The 18,050-nt window shown below is 34.3% G+C and overlaps 1 protein-coding gene across 2 annotated transcripts in view; it reads left to right on the top strand.

Annotated features, from left to right (window-relative positions):
* LOC128240368 (titin-like) overlaps positions 1-18,050 on the top strand; it is a 332,344-nt gene that overhangs the window by 284,823 nt on the left and 29,471 nt on the right. For both annotated transcript variants that reach the window (XM_052956995.1, XM_052956996.1), the window contains 3 exons: positions 15,080-15,115; positions 16,102-16,316; positions 17,271-17,400. In XM_052956995.1, coding sequence (XP_052812955.1) covers positions 15,080-15,115; positions 16,102-16,316; positions 17,271-17,400 — 381 coding nt within the window. The remainder of the gene's footprint in view (positions 1-15,079; positions 15,116-16,101; positions 16,317-17,270; positions 17,401-18,050) is intronic.

The raw sequence follows: 18,050 nt of genomic DNA, 5'->3' as shown, positions 1-18,050 counted from the left end.
AAATGCTTTTTAAGAATGCTAAAAATTGTTTTTACGAGCGTTTAAGATTCAAGCATACCCCATGAACCCTCTGGTTGGACACATATCAATGAAGGTCTATCTACACCCTCTGAGCTGATTTAGAATTAATTTTGTTAAATATATTTGATAAATGTCAATGATAAAATGTTTGATGCAGACAGATGAGATATATCCACAACTCTTTTAATTACATTAACAAAATACTCTTGAAATTAAATAGCCGTCTGTCATTTCCCGCCCATATTCAGGGATGTAAGGACCTTTGTATACCCAGGTGTCTCTACAAAGGTTGTCTGTTTATATAAGGACATCAGTTCCTTCAAAGTTTTACTGAGATTCAATGGTCTGGTCAAGTTTATCAGTGCTAATGTACACTTTATTCAGTTTACTGTGTCAGCGATGAGAAGTGTCAGTTATCAGACTGAAAATGACTGTGAGCATTTAAAAGTCAGCATTTTTCAATGTCAAAATTTGTAATGAAACTTCTTACTGAATTGAGTTCGGATAGAAATTCTCTATACAGTGCCATATTGCAAAAAAGTGCTTTCTAAGCCTAAGCCATGCTTGGACAGCTCCGGTCAGGCCACTTTAAATATCACAATGCAAGTCTGCCTTTGTAAGTCATCTGCCACAAATAAGTGCCTGACTGAGCTATTATAAACCATCAATGAAAACAAGAAGAGTGTTTTTGGAAACACATGCGCCTGCAAATTCAAATTAGACAAAATGATGATACAGTTTGGTTTAACATCTGATGAAAATCTTTTCACTGGTATTGATTTAAAGGGGGACAGTATTATAAGATTTTACACATTAAAATTTATAAACATATTCTGGCACTAAATAAGTAACTGGGACATTTGTGGTCATACATAGCTGTTAATTGACAACCACATTCATAAAGGCTAATATTTTCTTATCTGTGCACAAGTCATGTGTTTTTTGTTTGTTTTGATCATTAGAGTCAAAGCATTAAAAAGAATATGTTTCTTTTGTGCACTTGTCAAGTGTTAAACTTGATTGTCTCCCTTTAAAAGCTATAGTACAAAAAAACAAGAAAAACTGGGCAATTTTCAAAAGTTTTTGCATTTGGAATCCATCTTGAATATAATTATATTTAAAATCAGCCATGCAATTCTTTGAAAACATATCAAATTTGTTGGCAGCTGGGTCTTGTTGTCTTGGATGTTGGTACTGAACAAATTTGAACAACCCATACCCATAATAAGGATCATGATGATATCTTGACTCGAAATTCTAGATTATGTACATAGTAATTAAGTGACTCTTAGGTCATCGCTTTTCGATTGATTAATGAGTCAAATTACAAAGTGTGCTTAAAAAAAATCATTTTATAAAGACAGTGTGTTATTTCTGGGTCATGTTTGGGTTTTCTGCTGCATTGTCAAATTTGTTTATGTTTTTTTTTTGTTGAAAGGAAAGAAGACAAATAGTCACTGTTTTACGTGGTTGACAGTCGACATTGCCCATTATTGCATTAAACACAGCCTTGGTTATAACTTCATAACTATTCAAGATATTCAATATGTTGTTATGTCCAGTAACTCTGCCTCTGACAGAGCAATTGTAGAGTTATGCCCCTTTTTGCAATTGAAAAAACAATAACAACAGATAAGCCATGAAATTTGCCCTGCAATGCTAACGTTATAACCCCATGAGTAACTTTGAAAACACAAACAAATCAGTATGGCACACTGGCAGCTCTTCAAAACACATTTTTGTGGTTAAGCGTTAATTGCAGCCAGCAAGCACATTGTTTTTTTGCTCATTGCCAATCTGGTTTCAAATTCCAATTTTATGTATTAGTGGGAATAGAAAAATCATAAAACAAGGTTTGTGGTTATTAAAGTTGAGTTCTATCCCCATTGGAGGGCTTAATGAAAGACAATTGTAACTGGTTCTGTTTAATATGAAGCTATGACTCTCTTGCTCTGAGCCCTCTCACTGTGTTTTTGCTATTGAAGGACAGTTCCATTTTAAGAAGTGAAAAATAAAATGTGGTGAATGTGGTCTAGTGGTTAAGGTGTCCATCTCTCTTCCAAAAGATTGTGGGGTTGAACCCAATCTGGGTGGTCTAATGGTTAAGGGTCTGTTTCTCCTCGAGGAGATTGTGATTTCGCTCCCCACCATGCAGGGTGAGAGTGGTCTAGTGGTAAAAGTGTCCGTCTCTCACCAAGGAGATTGTGATTTAGCTCCCCACCATGCAGGGTGAGAGTGGTCTAGTGGTAAAAGCTATCGTTTCTCTCCCAAGAGGTTGTGGGTTAGATACCCACCAGGGTGAAAGTGGTCTAGTGGTAAAAGCTATCGTTTCTCTCCCAAGAGGTTGTGGGTTAGATACCCACCAGGGTGAGAGTGGTCTAGTGGTAAAAGCTATCGTTTCTCTCCCAAGAGGTTTTGGGTTAGATACCCACCAGGGTGAGAGTGGTCTAGTGGTAAAGGCATTTGCTTCTTCACCAAAAGATTGTTGGTACCAGCTCAACCGAGGCTTTGTTCTACTGTCCTTTCAACTCAGCCAGGAGTCTCCCTAGAAAACAGGTGCACAAATATAGACTAGTACTCATATTGCCTTGAAGCTCCCTTTACAGTCAAGCTTAGTTACAGATGAAGAAACAAAAGTGTGGCCTGTTTAACAGAGATTAGTTTTGAAAAGCTGGCCTTTTCTTAGGAATTAAAGTAGTATGTATCATACTCTTTTTCATCTGAATGTGGCTCTGCCTACATAACTCACCGCTCGATTTAAGACAAAAAATCACTTCAAAACATTGTTTCAGCACAGTACATACACTTTTAAATGATAACATGCAGTTACAATGTGTGCAAGGATTAATGAAAGGGAGGGAGGAATCTCATTAAATATAAGGAAAAAATTAATGATTCTATTTACAAAGCCCTTGTATTTTAATTTGTGGGTTTAATGCCAGAAAAGTACCAGAACCATGTATGTTTGATGTCGCTTGGTAACTTCTGGCACAACACCATGAATTGTAACCAAAAGAAACCATACAATATATAATTATGTTTTATTAGTAACTAAGAATACCATAAAATTATTAGTAATCAAAAGCCTTGTATTGAAAGCCTTGTATTGAAAATAGATATTTAATTATCAAACTTTGGACTATCTTAATTATGTAGTTTTCATGGTAAATTAGTTGTCATAGACAATTAGAAACAAACAATTACAAATGACTCATTAAGTACATACTTAAGAATACTGTAGAATCATTGATTGTGCGCAAGTTTCATAATTGCAAAATGAATAATTTATCTTTAATGTTTACTGGAGAAATGAAAAGAAACACATTTTTTGTAAAATTCCACCATAATTTGTAAAAGAGTTATAAGAAAACGTCAACATTAGTTTAATATGGCATTTTGTTAAAACAATTAAAGCACTGAAATTTTCTTTTTAAAAATTCACTGTATTTAACAATTTAAACATTTGGAAAATGTAAATTTTGGGTGTAAGTTTTGTCTTTTGTTATTCCTTTGTAGTGAAGGTGCTAAACTCTATTCATCATGACAGTTTATAATGATTAATTATATCTCTTTGTCTATGCTACAGGAATAGATAATATTTATGTTTATTTTCTTTTCACGATAGAAATCTACAAATATTTAAGCATATAAAAAATCATGATTTATAGTGAAATTTAAGCACTCAAAGTGAACACAAGTGATATTCTATTTCAAAGGTTTTTAAGAAAATTCACTGAGCATTTAATTTGGATTGTTTTAAATATACGGCCCAACCCAGACTGGCGACGCAGTGGCTCAACACGGCTGATCTGGTCTGTCAGCAATCAGCAAATTGTAAAACATTGCATTAAAAACTGATAAAAAAAGCTCAAAAATATTAAGACCCCTAGTTGAAATAAGTAAATGAACAGAAGAGTTTTTATTCCAGTACCTGATATGCAGTCATTTACAGAACACCGCAATCTCTTTTTTCATGAAAAATAATAACTGCACACAATGCATTGAAATATGGGAATGCAGCTTGTCTAAAAGGTTCGGAAGAACTTGAACACGCACAATTGCGGTTTGTTTGTATAAGGAAGACTTTTTTCTTTCAGGTTTCGCATTATTGTCTTATTGATTATTGTAATTCAACTTTGTTAAGTTAGCATAATCATTGAAAAATGTGTTTTTTGTAAATACTTAAAAATACTGCAGAAGTACTGGTAGCATAGTTTTATCTAAGGGAGACAATTCAATTATTGCTTATATTCTTTATACTATAGATTATCTCCCTTGCTAGATTTTCCCAAATGGCTACCATTGTCTTTGAATTGAAAAAAACAACACACAATATACTTTAAAGAGAATTGTATTGATACATCAAACAAAATGGATTAGGATTAATTAGACAAATATGTAATGAATGAGCACTAGGGGAATCTGGTGGGGGTCAATCTATATAGAGGCCAATAAGGTCATATAAACCCTAAAACCACCAGGCAAACAAATACACAAATTATTCTGATTGCTACCATTCTTGGAACACAAGTAAAAGTTTTCCTCAAAACACCTCCTAGTTTCCTATATCATGTGTATCTGTTGAATTTGGAAACAATGTACAAATATCAAGTTTATAAAGGGAGATAGCTGTTCCTGCAATACCAATTATCTCCCTTACTCATCCTTTGCTTTAAATGGTACTTTTGAAATGGTCATCCTTCACGCAGCTGAATATCATGTTAAGATTAATTGTGATACAAATAGAAGCGTTCTGAAGTGTATTAACATTTACCAGAAACAAACTGCTCAAACCATGGCAACCAAAGTTACCCTGAAAAAAAAAATATATATATAAAAGAAAAAAAGTTTATTCAATTCAACTCAACATCCTGCACTGCATGAATCATGAACAGCTATCATCATTGGAATTAACAGCTTAACAATAAGGTCCCTGAGCTGTTTCCATTATAAGTTTTTTTAGTAAATATTTATTTCATTTAGTTTGATTGTGAAGAAAGCTGCTGGCTAATAGAATCCGTCTTGAGTCCTTGGTAGAAAGCAGCACTGGTGTCCATTGTGGTGTGGGGGGGGGGGGGGATGAGGAAGTTCCCCAGGTTGGATCTATCCTACAATCTCGTGTGACAGGTAGATACCTATACCACTAGCCCAGTCTCACCCTATTTCTGTTCATATGTCAGAATCACCACTGGAAAACATGTGGTGGTCAGTTCACCCCTCTAGGCCAGTATAACTTGACAGCCACTGATGTCACGCTATAGTTCACCATGATAATGCATTGACTCACCAGATACATTGTATAGATGTTGTAATAATACGGCCAATTAATGATTATTAAAGTGTTAAATAAGTAGTGATACCTGGACTGTAGCTCTATAAATACTTTTTAATCTGTCATTGAGGGACAATGGGTGATGATTTTGATGTACATTTTCTTTTTTAAGCTTTTATTCAATTCAAGCACAAAACGTGTGCCGCCAAAATTAGCGTTTGAACTTAGGGTGAATGAAATATTTAACATACCTTGATTGTGGTTCAGAAATTAACTTTCTAGTGAGTGAATAGTAAAGTTATCAATTAGTATCATTATCAAGTTCACTAGGATGTGATTTATAAAGTTAATGTTTAGTTATCAATGTGATTTATCAAAGTGCTTCAATGAGTGTTGATAAAGAAGAAAAGGGAGTTGTTACCTTAAAAGATCAATGGCAAAGTATTTGGGAAAGACAAAAGTGGAATTTACAACCTTGATTTCAAAACTGTTCACTAAAGTAAAATATTTGGTGCAATTCATCAATTGTGTATTGCCATTCTCAATATAGGGTTCAGTCATGATTTCTTACATGTGTAATATTTGTATGTTTCATATAAAGATATATGTCAAGATATTTAAGAAAAAAAACCCTATCATGTGTCACTTTGATTGATGTGTTAAATCTTGGACACAATTTCTTTAGCAATGATGGCTGTCATGCATTCAAGTTTTTTGTTTGATTTACACATGGATTGATAAGAAAAACGTTTAGGAATTTTTGAATGTGTTGTATTGATATTTGTATTGATGAACTGAAAGAGGCAATATGGACGAATAATTATTATCATTCCGGTGTCTACATGCATTTACCAAGGCTTTGTGAATGTCAGAATGGAATTATGCGGTTCCTTTTACAATTGAGTGTACAAAAAGTAACTTGATACAATAGGGTTATTATGAATGGGAATTATTCATAAAGCGTACAAGGTATTCATGTGTTAGTGAGATAGTCGACGATAAAACAGAAGGAGAAATTAAGCGGAACACGAGTCATTATAACAAGTGTGACTCCGTAAAACAGGTTGTTTTAATCGGATTATGAACTTTTATGTGTGAGTGATCACAGTATATAGATGAAGCGTACATGTTGGTACACTGTTTCAGTGATGTGGGGATAAAAATAGATGTGCCGCTGTATACCTCATTGATGGAATGAGTTAGGCCTTTTAATTATATGAAACATAGGTAATTAGGTGCAACCTGTCAACTTATGTCATGAACTGTGAAATTATGTGATACCGTGAAATAATGAGGATTTATGTGAAATATTGTGAATTTATGTGAAATGTACTGAGATGGCTAGCTTACGAGATAAAAAAACTAAAACTCGGTTTTCAGAGAGGAAGGTGTTCAGGTCATCTGTCCATATACGTCTAGGTATGTGGTTTGTTTTATAAAGGTGTTCGGTATGTGGTTTGTTTTACTTGCTTCCTCTACATGTAGAATGGGTAAGTAGTTTAGAGATAACGCTGAATGTTTTGCCCTAAGCAATTATATAATGTGACTATGGAATTACCTTGAGTTTCATCGAAATCAATACCTGTTTTATATTTAGTTTCATTCTCTGAAAGCAGAAATAATTAGTGATTACAAAAAATGTTTTGGAGCGGAACAAGGGAAATAACTCTGTATGTGTACAGTTAATCTCAAGGTCAGCTACTCAAGCTGTGTACAGTTAATGTAAAGGGCAGTAACTCAGTCTGTTTGTAGTTAATGTAAAGGGCAGTAACTCAAGCTGTGTACAGTTAATGTAAAGGGCAGTAACTCAGTCTGTTTGCAGTTAATGTAAAGGGCAGTAACTCAATCCCTGTACAGTTAATGAAATGGTCAGTAACTCAGTCTATGTGTAGTTAATGTAAAGGGCAGTAACTCAAGCTGTGTACAGTTAATGTAAAGGGCAGTAAGTCAGTCTGTTTGCAGTTAATGTAATGGGCAGTAACTCAGTGTATGTGTAGTTAATGTAAAGGGCAGTGACTCAATGTATAAACAGTTAATGGCAAGGGCAGTAACTCAATATGTGTACAGTTAATGTAAAGGGCAGTAAATCAATCTTTGTACAGTTAATGTAAAGGGCAGTAAATCAATCTTTGTACAGTTAATGTAAAGGGCAGAAAATCAATCTTTGTACAGTTAATGTCAAGGGCAGTAAATCAATCTTTGTACAGTTAATGTCAAGGGCAGTAAATCAATCTTTGTACAGTTAATGTAAAGGGCAGAAAATCAATCTTTGTACAGTTAATGTAAAGGACAGTAAATCAATCTTTGTACAGTTAATGTCAAGGGCAGTAACTCAATATGTGTACAGTTAATGTAAAGGGCAGTAAATCAATATGTGTACAGTTAATGTAAAGGGCAGTAAATCAATCTTTGTACAGTTAATGTAAAGGACAGTAAATCAATCTTTGTACAGTTAATATAAAGGGCAGTAACTCAGTCTTTGTACAGTTAATGTCAAGGGCAGTAACTCAATATGTGTACAGTTAATGTAAAGGGCAGAAAATCAATCTTTGTACAGTTAATGTCAAGGGCAGTAAATCAATATGTGTACAGTTAATGTAAAGGGCAGTTAATCAATCTTTGTACAGTTAATGTCAAGGGCAGTAACTCAATATGTGTACAGTTAATGTAAAGGGCAGAAAATCAATCTTTGTACAGTTAATGTAAAGAGCAGTAAATCAATATGTGTACAGTTAATGTCAAGGGCAGTAAATCAATATATGTACAGTTAATGTCAAGGGCAGTGACTCAGTCTTTGTACAGTTAATGTCAAGGGCAGTAAATCAATATATGTACAGTTAATATAAAGGGCAGTAACTCAGTCTTTGTACAGTTAATGTCAAGAGCAGTAAATCAATATGTGTACAGTTAATGTCAAGGGCAGTAACTCAATATGTGTACAGTTAATGTAAAGGGCAGTAAATCAATCTTTGTACAGTTAATGTCAAGGGCAGTGACTCAGTCTTTGTACAGTTAATGTAAAGGACAGTAAATCAATCTTTGTACAGTTAATATAAAGGGCAGAAAATCAATCTTTGTACAGTCAATGTCAAGGGCACTAACTCAATCTGTGTATAGTTAATGTCAAGGGCAGTAACTCATTATTTGTACAATTATTGTGAAGGGCAGTAACTCAGTCTTTGTACAGTTATTGTCAAGGGCAGTAACTCAGTCTTTGTACAGTTATTGTCAAGGGCAGTAACTCAGTTTTTGTACAGTTATTGTCAAGGGCGGTAACTTAATATTTTACAGTTAATGTCAAGGGCAGTAAATCTGTACATTGTTTCTTCTACTAGTCTTCAGAACTTGGTCATAAGTTTATTAGTTTATGAGCTGTTTGATCTCAACTTGCTGGTGAAGATAACAAGGATTGAAAACCTCTTCCACTGCAGCTTCAAAACTGTGGTCATAGGTGAAGATGATTAGGGTTCAGTTAAGGGTAAGGTAATGGACTTATGGATAAACTTTGATAAACTTGTCTGTTTTATGGAAAATACATGTCAAGGTATTGCCATGACAGTCTTGTTGTTTACTAGTGGGGTATCTGTTGTTGTCATGCAAACTGCTCACTTTGACATTGTACAAATTTGTAGCGAGTTCAATGACGCTGGCTACCACGTATATGGCATCAATACTGATACATGATTAATTGGAAAAATTTAAACAAGGGTTGATATTGGAATAATTAAACTTTTTCTTCATTTAGTAGCCAGAAATATTCTTGTTAAGCTGTAAAATGGTTTGAAGTGATTTTGAACAAAATGGTGTCCATTGATGTTTAGGAAAGTTTGCCATTTATTATAATGTACTCTATTGATGGTCTTCATCACCTTAAATAAAAATATTTATAGATTAAATTAACAAGATAATAATTGGCCATTGACCTTAAATACTGTGTTAATCGTACATCTTAATACATATCTGTTTAAACTATCGTTAATGTAAATATTATTATTTAGACAGGTTTTGAAGTTTTAAACTTCAAAAATAGGTCAATAGCAAAAAAACAACCTGTCCTGGTCATGTATATGTTTATTTATCGAAAAATTGGTTTAGGTGACACACGCTAAGGTGTAATTACTACAAAAGCCTGTATTGTAGTATCAGATATTCTGATCTTCAACAATGTTTTGAAAAAAAAACCGCTTGTCTTATCTTCAAAAGGACGAGAAAATGAAGCATTTTTTTACCGGCTTTGTGCATTTTAAGATTAAGTAGACCTAAACTAGCAATTCATATATGTAATATTAGACTGAATTCAGGGTATTTATTAAAAACTTTTTGAAATTTGAAGTAGCCTTTCTGAAATTTGAAGTATCACGAAGTATTGTGGTAACATTTCACCGATCAGAAGGAAGTTACCTCATTTGCTAAGGAAGCAGTATTGTCATTTGAGGTGGAAATGATAACAAAAATTATTGGAAATAACCCTGAATAGCTGGAATTTCAAATAACTTAAAGAAAAGTCCCATTACTCAGACCGTTCATGTCAGTAACACTCGGAAGAGGAGTTGTCATTAAACAGAGATAGATAGATAGACTTAAACACTTTCCTTTGATCAGTCAAAAAAGCTAGCACACACTGGCATATATTGTGTCTTTACCATTCCTGCTCTCTTTCTATTAATGAACTTATTATATTTTTATTCAAAGGCGCTATTTTTATTCAGGTTCATTATACTATACTGTAAGGGGTTCTTATATGGTACTCTCACATAAGGCTTAGCCTACACCACTCACCCACATGTAGGACATCTAATGGTGTTTTATAAATTTATTGTTTTATTTTGGTCCAATAAATTCTTTTTACCTGTCTATACATGAATATTTGGCTATGAAAACTACATACTTACCTATCCTTTTTTACTGACATGTTCGATATCCCAGCCCCGTGGGCAAATCAGTTATTGATGTATCAGTTGTTTAAGTTTGCATGTTTATATAAGAACATGATAATATTGTTCATGAAAGTTGAATAATTTATAGAGTTTGCATCATTGCACAGTCATATTTTAGGATTACTGTTAAACTTATTCCTTGCTTTTTGGAAGGAATCTGGGGCATTTGAGCAGGGATAAATTTCATGGAATTATAGTAAAAAGGGGGAGAATTTTGTATACCGTAATGTGAACATTTATATTACAAGGCACGCTCGATAAAAAAACGAACGGAATACAGGATGTCGTAATTGACAAAATGACCACATAGCCATTACTTCCCTTTGCATAAAAGTTTTCTTGTGCTTGTCAAGGGAGATCACTGCGTATTATAATTATTTTGATTGATTAATTTTACAATCATGTATATTTCCTTAAGAGAAATAGGCCATTTAATCCTTCTCTATAAGGTAAAAGGCAAAAGTATTAACTGACTAGTATAGAATGGTTGCAATGATTTCCAAACTGTTAACATGAAAAGTCATATTGACCAGTCACTATCATCCTGCAAGACAGTATGTTGGAAGTGCATCATATTACGGGGTTTTTGTAATCTAAAACCATTTCCTGTGTAATTGTATAATAAATGCATGTTGACAGCGCAGATTGAATACTATTATAAAGTGCATTGAATTTCATAAAATTGTCTTGTCAATCAGCCTGCAAAATATGATCCAATATGCCCTTAAGGTATTTTTAACTTTTTTTTTAATAATAATTAATGCACAAAATGTCTCTATTGCAGATATTTGAATGGACTGAAATGACATTCAATGTAATAGTAACTGCTCTCTTAGCCTGAGTGATTAAGATTTTACATGAGCATTTTAGCCGAAGCGTTTAATTTCAATAATTTTTTGTATCATGTTGTTAGGGACAATGTTCAGTAAATATTGTGTGCAATAAGTGAATAATGTTGTAATTTATCCACACAGTAGTTATAGAATGGTTATGCCAATTCTGTTTGACTATTTGTGACCATTCCGATATGAGTGTTATTGTGTAGATGAAAGCAAAGAAACCTCTCAGATATGGTACACGAAAGGACCTTTTTGACAATTTATTCCACCAATTGGCAGCATCACTATTCCTAATGTTTTGTAAATAATTTCAAAATAAATATCAGATTATTGTCATTGTTGTTGACATAGTTTACCAGTCAGATAAGAAGCTGCTATTTTATTGGGAACTGACAAAAAAACCTGTATAAAATTGTGATCCCCATATTATAAATGTTACATAATATTACATAATATTTCATTGATGTAATATTCATATACCTGTGGCTATAATGTGCCCTGGAGACTTACTGATTGTGTCTTTTTAAGTCTTTCACACCTTCTTATCATATTTTTTGTCAGGAATGCAAATTATGCTGCTTCCAATTTTAAGTTGAAGTAATGAACTTAAAGTCACCATTACATGTTTGGTTGTCATTGAATGAATGTTAAAGATAAATGTTAGATCTAAGGTTAGGTTTTAAAAGTGTTAAAAATGCCAGGACTTTTTGCGAAGGATATAGCGAGAATTCTCAAGTCTGGTTAGTTCTGATTTTTCTTTTATATTGTATTGTTTGTGGGTTATAAGCACCATCCGCCCAGTAAGCTCAGTCTGTAAGTATACACTGTGCTCAGTGTTGGGCAGTTGTGGGTCCAGTGTGTATATACCACATGTCAAATTGCGTCATAAATGTTATGTCGGAAGGCAATATTTTGTTTTGAAGACTTTAAAAAAAAGATAACTTCACTATGTCTTCAACATTTGGAATGAAACATAGCGCAGTCTATGCCGCTTACAGAGCCCGGCCTTCGGTCTTTTTTTTGCCTTCCGACGTAGCATATATGATGTAATTTATCACATGGTATACACACACTGGAGTTCAAGACCCACACAAGGTGCACTTTTCTTTCAGGATTTACATTCATATTTCTATGGTTTAGAGCTTATGAAGTATGGTTTCAAAATAAGTAAAGCTCAATATTAACAAATTTAATAAAACTGTCAGAAAACATTAACCTTTCATTTAGTTGAAAGATTTCCTTACAAGATTTAGACCTTAAAACCCTATAATTTTTTCAGGCTAAATGTTTTGAGGCCTATATAACAAAGGCAATAGGAAATATAATTACCCGGGTACCCGTATTCATTTCACGGGTGCCCTTGATACCGTTTCCCCAACAGCTTGAGCTACCATACTTACGTCTATTTTAGGCAAATGATCAATGATGAGCTAATTATAAATGCTTAATATCATTTCCTGGCATAATTCATATATTATGATAATTGTATAACATAGATTTATGATGTATTGTAATATATATTTTAAAGAAAGTCAAGAGTACCAGTTACCATAATTTTATTTTACCCGAGTTCACAAGTCCAATCTTTATAAGCTTTAATGTTTGCTTTAGGTTTATAATCTTGCATAATTCTGACTTTCTGGCTGAATCTGAACATGGTGTTCATTGCACTTAGTTTCGTTACAAATAATAGAGTGATTGATTTTGTTATTGCTTTTAATTTATGTATTATCTTCAGAAGATTATCCAAGATTATCTACAACTTAATTAAGTCTGGTGCTTTTAATGTAAATGTCTCGTAAAGTTGAGGTATAAAAAGGCTGGGTTAATAGTTGAGATTGTGGTTTGGACAATGTTTTTACAATTAAATGCTATTGACACGGGTGGACAATACGATATTACGTATATAGACGTACAACATGGTCTTTATGGCAAATAGATCAGACATGATATTGTTTTGAGGCATTATCAATGAAATTCACATTATGTTTCAAAATTGTGCTACATTTTCCACAAGATAGCTTAAGTTTCGCAGATTAAAATTATTTACATCATGGCATGCCCGAAATCGAATTTTGATAACATTAAAAACAGAGGTTATAACCGCTCTTTGGGCTTTTCGGAGATTTTCTTGTTTCATGGAAGCTAATTTTCGTGAGAAACTCGCAGTGGTGTCAATATGGATTTTAATTCTTTTATTACGGAATTTTCCATCTTCCATGGTAAAATAAGTATTTCACTTTTATATAAAACAGTGACAAATTTATTTCTTAGACTACAGGTTTTCACTTTTATAACTCTAGTCACACTTCTTATTTATTTGTACCGTATTATATCATGCATAGGACGCACTTTTTTACCTCCAATTCTTGTCTTAAAAAGGGCCTGCGTTCTTTCTATGCTATTAGAATTGCATCTGTTTTTTTCCAAGTCCATTTCAGGTCGAAAATATCGGACCGGGGAAGAACGCGGTAAAAGTAAGTATCTGTACTGCGTCACCGAAGAGAACAACTGACATAGGTAAAATCACGCAAGTTAACACACGCAGAAATGTTTACTTTAAAATGATTTATTGAGAAATAAATTGAAAACAAACATGAGTGTTTACTTTTTTACAAAAGGGACGCTACTCACAAAAACTCGATGTGAGTCAGCACTTTAACTGGTTTGAGTTATAACGGCAACGGAAAATCGGGAAAGGAGGTAAATATCAATTAATCGTTGTTCATGATTTTAATGTTTCGATATTTTACAAAACATTTTGTTGTATCTTACTGTTTTAAAAAATAATAAAAGAATGTGCATAACACAAAGTAGCATTATTGTCACTATCAAATCTTTTTCAAATGTGCGAAGGTGTGAAAAACACCCGCTGTCTGTCATTAGAAAAACATCCATAGAACGAACTATTGAGATGTTAATACCGTATGGTTGTTTGTTCGCACTTTACCCGTCGTGCCTTCCGCTGGCAAGGATAATTACCGACACGCATTAATTATGCCTGACATGCTTTAATCCGTGCAGCGACAAGCCTTATCAAAACAATCATCAGTTTTGACAATACACAGTTTTGCAACGGTTGCAACGGTTGACTGTCATTCAGAACGCATGTCGGAACTATTGCAACGGTTGCAACGGTTGACTGTCATTCAAAAGGCATGTGGAACTATTGCAACGGTTGACTGTCAGCCAGAAGGCGTTTCAGGACTATTACAGCATTTGTATAAGTCTTATAATATGCGTGAATGTTCTCAAAATGTCAAGACTTATATCATTGTTGTGTACACTAAATTACCGAAATACGACGATAATTATCGAAATACACAAGACAGTTATCGAAATATGCCTTATATACATTTTTTTTTACTTCAATATATGTTATAAATACTTTACCAACCTCAATTTTTCGGCTCCGATTTTGACATTTTTTCGCTGCGTCCTATCTTATATATTAAGGGTTTTTACCCGTTTTTTCAACTATTTTTTTGCCTGCGTCCTATCTATGCTAGCGTCCTATACATGATATAATACGGTATTATATTTGTGTCATATGTTGTGTTTATATGACAAGAAACACTCCCGGGTGTAAATCAACCCCACTTCCAGACATTGGGGGTTTGTCCCTGAGGATAAATAAAGCCTGGTCGGTATCTGTTTTTACAGATTAGGAAATGTAGCAGCAAAGTTGCTCCCCCTGAAGTTAAAACCATCATGTATTACTACAGTTTGCAAATGACAAATCTTGTCATATTATCACTAGAATAGTTTAGCATGTGTTTTCTTAAAAAAACTTTCTTCATCAGCATACTCATAATATTTCATTAAATGTTTATTATACCATTCCTTCTGGTACCTAGCATTGAGGGCTGTGATAGACAGCCTCCCAAAATCTTATAGCTTTAGAAGGAAGTTCAAACAGGAATCATTGTTGTAAAATTGATTAATTAATTAAATAAATGCTGAACCAGGTAAAATAAGGATTGTTCTGAACTCTTACTCTTTATTTTCAGGTGGCAGTAGAAGCCGAAGCATCGATGAAGGCTCAGGTAGGAAGAGTTGTCTTTTCCTTTTATTATCGTCTGTTTTTCCAATAAAAAACCCTGAAGGTATAAGATAGCATTCCAGGTGTTGTCATAAACATAGTGCAAAACATTTACTTTGGAAATTAATGAAGAAAATTCTTCTTCTTTTTTAAACAAAACAGATACAAGTGTTGCCAGAGACAATATGCACTTGAATAGCAAGGCCCAAAACTCTGGCTTAAATAGTATAAGAGTTATGCCCCTTGCTTGAAGAAAACATCATCAACAGATGTGTTTTTGCAAAATTATGCTCTGCTGCCCTCTTGTTAAATTGTATATTAGAAAAGTCTTGGTATTGTTTGGTCTTTTAAAGAAAATATTGAGGTACTTTATTGACAGCCCTTTCATCATCATGCAACTGTTGGTAGTATTGATGTTTGAAACAATCAACATTTCACTCTTACAATGTATTCCAAGCCCCACCTGTATGGATGAAATATTGTCTGAATATTGCACTTTGATTTAATGAGAACAACACAAAGCATAGCTAATGACAAAAGTGCTTTGCAGTTTCTTGATTACATGGGATCACCCTTTCAAAAGCAGTAGTTTAACACTTTCCTTGGTCTATTGAATGAAACTGTACTTATATCATTACAGTATGCCAATCAGACCATTAAACCATTACAGAGACACACAAACATTGAACATTATCATTGATCAAGCATTATAACATTAGAAAGAACACGTTCCTCTAGTTTGTCCAGTTAGCACAGTGGTTCGGGCATTCACTTTTCACCAATATGTCCCCAGTTTGATTCTTGTTCATGGTGTGTTTTGTGAGTTTGATCACAAACCAGGTTTTCAGTGGGTTTCCTATGGTTGCTTTGGTTTTCTCCACAACACAAGACCACACTCTCATGTAACATTGTCTGTCACAATTGTTGTAAAAAAAATAAGTTTAATCTAAAACGTTCCACTAATCCACAGCTTGCATTCTCTCTTTCCAGTGGACATCCATACTGTCGACCCGACAACCAAGAAACTTGTCAACGAAGCTCTGAATGGCGCGGGCAAGGCCCCAGAGTTCCTTCTGAAGCCTAAACGCCAGTTTATCGATGAGGGAGAGACTGCCCGCTTCAAGGCCTCATTTGAGGGTTCATCTGATACCCAGATCAACTGGACCAAGAATGGAAAACCAGTTGCCCTTGGAGACAGGGTCAAGGTGAGTGTGTCTGCCACTCCTTGTGGATTATTGATGGCAAAAACATGTAAAGGGCAACACTGTTAATATTTTTTATAAAAGTGGTATGCTTGTAGACAATCATCTGGGGAAGCATGCTGTGGGACCAACCTTAAAGGAAGGGCATGTGTATCTAGCTTGGTAGTCTTGTAACGCCCCTGATAAGATTCCTTTAAAAATTGGCGGCCTTCAATTATTATCAAGTTACATAGACACAAGTGTTTCATAGATACCACAAGAGCTATGTGGATATGTTATTATAAAGTAAAGGTCAAGAAATTGGCTTTGAAAGTGGATGGTCAGGGTTTTTTTTGCCAAGTTTAGTTTTTGTGTACTTCCACATAATAACTGTGTTTGATATTATCTTTGATGCTCCAGTTGGTCACATTGATGTTTGTCATTGAAATGTTAAATATAAGCAGTATTATTTTCCAATATTAAACATGTTGGCTCTGGTTTCAAGGTCATCCATTTTTCATTAACTAAATAAAAAAACTAAACTAAAAACTGAAAAAAAAATTCACAGAAATGAGATTGTACAGGTGGATTATTCCAAAGCAGAACATAATTGATGAATAGATAATCAAAGTTTGTTTTAAGATTGTGCTAATTCAACTGGAAGTATGATGGCAATTCATTGAAACATTATTTTGAATATCATTTTAAAATCTTATCAAAGTATTTCAGATAACACAGTGTATAGAATCTAAGTGCATCAGTCTGAATATGAAGCCAAGGAATGTTGGAGATGATCTTTTGCTGCACTTAACTTGACTACATGTAGAAACTTACCTGCTTTGGTTGATGGATACAAAACCGTCTGTGAGTCAAGCTGAGTCAAATATTAAACAAATTTTGCCTGTAGGAATACTAATGTAAGTTGTGTTAAAAAATCATTTCATATAATGTTGCAGTCCCTTGTTTGTTTATTCACAGATCCACTTGGACAATGACACACACATTCTGGAGATCAGCAAGGCCAAGCCGACCGACAACGGCATGTACGAGTGCAAGATCCAGAACTCTGCAGGGGAGGCAACTGCTGCTGCAGAGCTGGAGGTGTTTGGTAGGTTACTTCCCCTGAATATAAAATAACAAATTATCATGAGCACAATTAAAAACTCCGTTTGCTATGACATAATCACATGTACACTTTTGCAAAACTTTATGTCATGTTTAACTGAGGCTAAAGATTTGAAAGTCTTATTCTAACAACCCTATAAGCTCAGTGGTAGAGGATCTGCTTCTGGTGCAGATGGTCCCGGGTTCAATCCCTGACCTTGTCAAAGAGAAAGATGTTAAAGATAAGTTCCAGTAGCCCCCTTACCTGGTGCTCGGCATCAGAGGGTAGTACTGGGAAGTTTGGAGTACTCAGTATTGTTAAAACTCAGAAAATATGTCTCCGTGTTAGGTCTTTACATAAGGTACTTGAAAGAATCAAGAGCTCTCTTCCAAAGGACCTAGGATAGTACATCCTGGTATATCACTCTGTTTCCTCAACTCTGCTGATATCTAGATGTAAAGGGAAATTGTGGTCACTTTAAGCTCAAGTCACTTATTGCATCTAAAACACTTTAAATCATGATGGTGACATAGGAGTGAAGCTGTCATGCGGGTCGGTCAGACCTTCTTAAACTTCAAAAGACAAAATACAACAGATAGTCCCAACGGTATTTTCTGCACCTAAAATATTACGCAGCAGTCAGACAGCCCTGG

The sequence above is a fragment of the Mya arenaria genome, chromosome 7 (assembly GCF_026914265.1).
Source record: "Mya arenaria isolate MELC-2E11 chromosome 7, ASM2691426v1".
NCBI lineage: Eukaryota > Metazoa > Mollusca > Bivalvia > Myida > Myidae > Mya > Mya arenaria.
This window is presented reverse-complemented; position numbering and strand designations above follow the sequence as displayed.